General features: G+C 37.4%; 1 protein-coding gene across 1 annotated transcript in view; it reads right to left on the bottom strand.

Annotated features, from left to right (window-relative positions):
* The window catches only part of UBE2W (ubiquitin conjugating enzyme E2 W), a 74,090-nt gene that overhangs the window by 5,556 nt on the left and 61,001 nt on the right, over positions 1–7,533 (bottom strand). The window contains exon 5 of the mRNA XM_007453710.1: positions 4,823–4,898. Coding sequence (XP_007453772.1) covers positions 4,823–4,898 — 76 coding nt within the window. The remainder of the gene's footprint in view (positions 1–4,822; positions 4,899–7,533) is intronic.

Raw genomic sequence — 7,533 nt, 5'->3', positions numbered from 1 at the left:
GGACCAGGGCACGAACCCGTGTCCCCTGCATCGGCAGGCGGACCCTCAACCACTGCACCACCAGGGAAGCCCCTCTCTTGCCTCTTTGATTACACCTGACAAACACTCTGACCCATGCTGACCCAAGTATGTTGTTCAGCACCACACAGAGGGGCTGTGGAGCTTGACATGAGGCCTACAATTCTGCTTGGTTTCTAGAAACTGAAATGTTAAGTGTTTCAGTGAGTTCTTCCAACTCCAAGCAAGTCTTTGTTCAGTCTGATCTTTCTGTTTAGCATTGCAGGTCACATCAGGACACTACTCTGATCTTGTAATCCTTTCAGAATTAAATGATGGTAAGAAAATAACTAGAGTCCGTATTTCTTGGTAACTGGCATTAGTTATAAAGAGAACATAATCAATGAAGATCTTCTGGAACTAAAGCAGCTAAGCAGAAAAACATAAGCTGAAACTTCAAAAGTTCCAAAACAAAGCTAATGTGGTTCTGCTTAAATGAGTATGATTACCTTTTTTGATAAGATTTTCCAAATTCAACTATAATACCAAGGTGGGCTATTTTTCATATTGTTTATAACTGTTATTGTGAAAGGTATAAAGGAGAAGACAATATACACTACACAGCTGCAATGCTTTAGCTTTGTAAAGGTAAAGGAAGAGTTCAAGGAAGAGTCCCTGTACACAACCACCCGTATGACAGCGGGTGCTCTATCATCTCAAAGTATAACGAACACTACCCTTCTTTGATTTCGTATGACACTCACTCATGGAGCAAAACCTTCCATTTAAGGGAGAATGCAGGAGAGGAATGATTCAGGCATATAGGATTCAAGCAGGAGCAAAAAACACAGTGAGATAAGAATGGTCACTGTAAGGCAAGGAACTGAGGAGGTTTTAAACAGGATTATCTGTAAACAAAAAAAATTTATCTGTACCTGGGACAGGAAACTAGAAAAGGATAGTCATGATTCAGTTGAATTACAATCAGGTGCCTTTTAAAAATGGCTAATTTGTATCGAGGGGGATACTTTTTTTTTTTTTTTTTTTGCAATACGCGGGCCTCTCACTGTCCCCCTGTGGAGCACAGGCTCCGGACGCGCAGGCTCACGGGCTGGGCCCGTGGCCCACGGGCCCAGCCGCTCTGCGGCACGTGGGATCCTCCCGGACCGGGGCACGAACCCGCGTCCCCTGCATAGGCAGGCGGACTCCCAACCGCTGCGCCACCAGGGAAGCCCGAGGGGGATACTTTTAATCTGTTTACTGGGAAAATGAATTCCTATACAAACCCTGTACTATTTTACATTACGTAAGAGGTTAATTTAGTTTGAAAAGCCTCTTTTCTTAGTACTTCTTGGCTAACTTGGGAGATGATCCACCTTTAAACTGTTAAAAGACTTCTACTTTAGTTATAAAAGTATGGCTTTCACAAGTAATAGATAAAAGCCATTAACTATGAAAAATAACTTCTACTATGAAGTATACTTTGTTTTAAAGAATTTTTGTATTTCCAGTTTTACTATGCAAGTTTTCTTATTCAAAAGCAGGCCATAAGGGACTTCCCTGGTGGTCCAGTGGTTAAAAATCCACCTTCCAATGCAGGGGACGCAGGTTTGATCCCTGGTTGGGGAACTAAGATCCCACATGCCATGGGACAACTAAGCCCACACACCACAAATGGAGAGAAGCCCACGTGATGCAATGAAGATTCCGCGCGCCGAAACTAAGACACGACACAGCCAAAAATAAAAATAAATAGTAAATAAATATTAAAACAAAAAAAGCAAGCAATAAGAAATTCTGGAAGTATTCTTAAGTAAAGGCCTTCTGATAAGTCTTTTTGACTATACAAGGCAGCATTTAGAGGGCTGAAGAGATGATTATCTTTTTGAAATTTCCCTACCAGGGAATAAGGAAGGGAAAAATGGGAATATACTAACAATGGGGCGGGACAGAGTGGCAAAGAGAACTGTACTTTCAAAATATACATATTTAGGGACTTCCCTGGTGGCACAGTGGTTGAGGGTCTGCCTGCCAATGCAGGGGACGCGGGTTCGAGCCCTGGTCTGGGAGGATCCCACATGCCGCGGAGCAACTAGGCCCGTGAGCCACAACTACTGAGCCTGCGCGTCTGGAGCCTGTGCTCCGCAATGGGAGAGGCCGCGATAGTGAGAGGCCTGCGCACCACGACGAAGGGTGGCCCCCGCTTGCCACAACTAGAGAAAGCCCTCGCACAGAAACGAAGACCCAACACAGCCATAAATAAATAAATTTAAAAAGAATAACAACCCAAGCCAAGCTGTAGGATGTTATTAAAAAAAAAAATACATATTTTAAAAATTCCATCACTCTAAGACAATTTCTTCTCAAGTTTAACAAAAAGACTTAAAAGTGGTTTAAAAACACTGTGGAAAAGACAATTGGGGAATTTTTCTATTACTAGTGAGGCTGGGTCTGAAATAGAATGACTACTATCTTGGCAACTCTGACATTTTTAAAAATGTTTGATTTAGTTGTATTTGTCAACATTCTTGCTTGACTAATCTTAATTTTTGATGAATTTAAGAACTTATAAAGGGTAAAGGGGACTGTGACACTCAAGGAATGTTTTTTCTTTTTGAAAAGGTTCTTTGTAAAGGCACAGAGGGAAGAGACAGCTTAGTATTTAGTCCTAAAAGGCAAGATGATGTGCAAGAATGAGAAGCCAGAAATGTAAACTGAAGGAAATGGCCAATTAATTCAAGTAGGATCTTGTTTAGTTTTAGTGGACTTTCAGTATTCAGAAAGAATTCCCATGGGAAACCTGTCCTTTTATATTTAAGAATCCCTGAAACAGTAGTTATCAAGTGACCAGCTATATCAGAATTATTGGGGATATCTTAAAAAGTAAAACAAAACCAGCATTCTGGTACAGTAATAAAGTTGATCAGATTCCTTAAAGGAGGGAGTAATGAACAAGGCTTTGGTGAAAGAGTTCCCAAGCAGAGTGGAAGGAGTCCTTCCAGGCAAATAGCACACGTGGAAACAACAGAGGATAAGGAATAGAGTGCCTATCATAAATAATGCTCCATGGAACATTTCATGCATCAAACATTTTTTGTACTAAAGATGATTTTCCAAGGATGGATTCTCAGAAGTTTAGCAACTGAGACAAAAGGTTCAGTCTTGAACTTCAAGCTTGTTAAATATCGCTGAACTGCTAAATACTGCTGAACTGCTGTTTCCTTAAAGGATTACACTAACTTGCTATACCACCAGCAAATATGAAAACAGTTTTTTGTCTTTTGTTTTGTTTTGATTTTTGCCATGGGGCATGCAGAGATCTTAGTTCCCTGACCAGAGATCGAACCCGTGTCCCCTGCAGTAGAAGCACGGAACCTTAACCACTGGACCACGGGGGATGTCCCCTGAAAACACTGTTTTATTCTACCCTTTATTCTCCTCCTCCAACACTGCATTCATTTTATAAAACTCTGCCAATAAGTTTCAAAATATTAAATTTGTCATTATTTTACTGTGTTGAACTTCTTTGCCCACGCTTGTAATTAATTTATTCTTAAGCAACTATTATAAATGGTCTTTATTTTTAATCAAGCTACGTCTTTCACAATTTTATTTTTTTAACTTTATATCGATTGTGATTTGAGGTTTTTCCGTGCTTTTTTTCTTTTAATTTATTTAGTTTTGGCTGCGTTGGGTCTTCGTTGCTGCACGCAGGCTTTCTCTAGTTGCAGCAAGCAGGGGCTACTCTTTGTTGCGGTGCGCGGGCTTCTCACTGCAGTGGCTTCTCTTGTTGCAGAACACGGGTTCTAGGCGTGGGGGCTTCAGTAGTTGTGGCGCACAGGCTCAGTAGTTGTGGTGCACGGGCTTCACTGCTCCGCGGCATGTGGGATCTTCCCGGACCAGCGCTTGAACCCATGTCTCCTGTGTTGGCAAGTGGATTCTTAACCACTGCGCCACCAGGGAAGCCCGAAAAGAGTAATTCTATTTCAATGTCTATTCTTGCATTATTATCTTTTGGTGTTTGGTAGATCTATCCTCCTTCATTATCCTTTAATTCAAAATTCAAACTGCTCTTCTCATCTTTCTTCCAAACCTTAAAAGCACCCACTCTATCATTCTACTGAATTACATTAAACCAATAATTTGTAAAGAATATACATTTTTATAATACTTTAAAAATAATTTTTATAAATAATTTTATGGTTTCTCATGAATGTAAACCTTCTGTTCCTAATTTCAAATACCTCTTTGAGGAAGCAGTAGTCAGCTTAGAAAAGATGCTAGCAGCCTTCAATTATTAAGCTACCATTACCCAACAGAAACAATAGAAATTAAATTATTAAACATAATGTATTCATAAAGCTACAATCAATAGAACCTCAAATTTTTTCAGGAATAACTATTAGAATAGGAAGAGCTTTCTTTAACGGGCCATCTCTAACAATGTGATCCTCCACCCTAACAACAGTACCATAACTAAATGAGTACACAAGGCGTCATAACTTCTATATCAAGTAACAGGTTTCCCAATAGGCTAGTTCTAATTTGACTTAATATTATTAAGGACTTCTGTTTTGCAATACAATGGTAGAGCAGAATGTTAGAGCAATTTTAGATTTTACTTGCATGATTGCCATGATTTTATGTGCCCCATTAAAAATCTAGTCTAACTTATCCATAAAATATCTTAAACTATTTAAAAGATTCATCTCCATATTACAAAAGTACATCAGTTATATATTCTCTCTTTTTCCCAAGCAAGCATATATATAATCTTTCAAACCAAAATACTGAGAAGTTATCATTCTAAAATAAAACTGCTTACCATGATACCACCATTTTGTTTTCTTTGGATTCTTGTTACATGTTCGAACATAAAAAGAATTATCTGGTGGTCGTCTCTGAAACCAAAAAGAATTTAAATAGACAAGAAGTTGTAAAACAGGAAAACATAAGGGAGAGATAGTTTTAATAAAAGCTCTAGCAAAAATATTACAGAATGCATAAGAAACAAAATAAATGCAGATGTCATAACTGAAAAAATAATATATTCCAGGCAATGTAACCTCTTGACACTGAAATTGTTAAAAAAAAAAAAAAAAATAGGTGTGCATATGTGGTTTGGGTTAGGTTCCAATGGGATTACTAGACAATGACTATCAACCGAAAGTGGCAGCATCAGGTTGTAAAGAATTTTGGTTTCATTTATCTTATCTCCCTAGAAATAATTTAATAATTACTTTTGTGAGCTAATCAAAACTCTACCTAACTAGGTTTGTCTGAAAAACTCTAGCAACCTATAATCCTCCACAAGGGATTATTGTTTTCCTGTAAACAAGTATCATCAAGGAGAGACCAAAGGATTTGGTTTCCAAAATGTATGTAAGAGGCAAAGGGGGGAAAAGACACATTAGCATTTCTGCAATACATACGCCCTGACTGGAACAATATTAGAAGCATACGGCAGCTCTGCAAGGAGTTACATCAGAAATAGCTGTAACTACAACTAACAACACTGAAGACAGGTTATGAAAGAATTTTCTTGAAAACTGTTGGATGTTGATCAGACACAAGAAATATGTGCCTCTCTACAAAGATTTGGAAACATGTCAAATTTGTATTAACGCCACTGAGGGCAGGTTAGTAGATAATATGATAGGTCCAACCAAATAGCAATGGTGAACAGGACTACCTAGGTAGCAGGAAGGAAAACTGACAGTCCACTTGGCACTTCTAAAATTCATATACATAACTATGATCTAACTCGTATGAGATAATAACAACAGTAATTTAACAGAAAGGAAGAGGAGAACATAAGACACTAAACAACTATACCAAGATTATCCTGTTTATACAGTTAGAGAAAATTCCTGAAAAATTATTATCATGAAATTATGTCTACTTTAAAGAATAGATGATCTGCTACTGTTTGTCCTGTAAAGTCATCACCTGTGTTCATGTGGAATAAACTGCTACTACTGTAACAAACAATAAACTCATCTATTTATGAGAACCCAATCTTCAAAAAACAAGTTTCTTTTTGTGAAAAAAGAAACTGGAACGAAAGAGTTATGACTAAAAAATGCCTACAGTTAAATTAAAATTTGTATTCAGGGAGTTGACTACTCTCTGAATACAACGGAAAGTGAAACTCACGGAACCATGTCCACCACAGAATAAAATTCACCTGTTTTAATAGAACAGCTTGCAGTGAATATTTAAAAGACTTTTTAAAGCCCATTTGGTGCTAGATTCCCCTCAGTGCCAAAACACATTTCCTCCTCTTCTTAGTAATCTAGTACTTAGCACAGTAACAACAGCACATAGCAGGTACTTAATAATGTCTGAATTTTATCATTTTCCACAAAACTAATGCTGCCAGAATTCTGACTTCTAGATTATCGTTTTGGTTGAATAAATTATAATTACATTTATATTATATAATATAGTTTATCAATAATTTAAATGGAATGATTAGTCTTATACCAACTACGCAAGAAACACTAACAGCAGACAACTAGAATGTGAGGGGAAAGATGAAGGTTAGAAAAGGATGAAGGAGTTAGAGAACATCATAATTTTCTAGCTTTTAACAGGAAATCATTACCTTTAAATGTAAACAAAGCTAGTAATCAAAGGGCACATGTAAGGGCTATGCGCAGACACCACTCGTGTTAATCTTAACTTCTCTTATTAAACCCTAGAGTTACTGCCTCATCTTTCTATAGACATTAACATTAAGAGAAGCCCCTGTGATTGGAAACTGCTCTGTGCCACACCTGAAGGTTCAGAGCCTGTATGTGCGGTGGAGGTGGAGATAGGGAGAGGAGAAAACATGGAAGCAATAAACGAATGAAACTTGTTTCCAAGCCCTTGGGATTAACAAAAGCTCAAGTGTTGCCTAAAATGCAGCTCAGAAAAGCTAACAATAGGGAGGAAACTCAAGTTAAAAGGTGACACTAACATTAGATAATATGTACCCTATTTCATCTATTCTAAGATGTATGTGTTTTTCTTAATATTCCTAAATGGGGATACATGTCTTTCAACAAATGGTGTATCACAGTTTAACTGCCAGAAGTTTCATTCTTCCTCTTGTACATAACATTGCATATTAAGGGCTCTTATGCTACAGTTAAAAAATACATATACAATTTAACCCATTATTTCCCATTCTTATTTGAACAAAAAAAATGTTTTTTAAACCTAACACCAAGAAACCTCTTATGGAACTAACATTCCAAGAAACTTACTTTGCAAACAAGTGGCTTAGAGTGTTTCAATATCTAGATAACCTACCATTTAAAAATGAAATACTATCTAAATGTTTTCTAAATATTAATTTAATAAAAATGACAGTTGAATTTGGAGAAGAAAAAAAACCTGCTAAAATAAATGAATAACCCCACAGCTCCCTAATCTCTAAGGTAAATTCGTTTTTTCCTTTAAAGAGAATACAAAAGGAAACCCCCATGGAGAAGAGATGCTTTAAAACCTCTCAAGCAGGAAGGACAAGACACTAACCCTCAAGCAGGA

The sequence above is a fragment of the Lipotes vexillifer genome, unplaced genomic scaffold (genome assembly GCF_000442215.2).
Source record: "Lipotes vexillifer unplaced genomic scaffold, Lipotes_vexillifer_v1.1 scaffold35, whole genome shotgun sequence".
In the NCBI taxonomy this organism is placed as follows: Eukaryota; Metazoa; Chordata; class Mammalia; order Artiodactyla; family Lipotidae; genus Lipotes; species Lipotes vexillifer.
The sequence above is the reverse complement of the archived record's forward strand: the minus strand, read 5'-3'. Positions and strand labels throughout refer to the sequence as shown.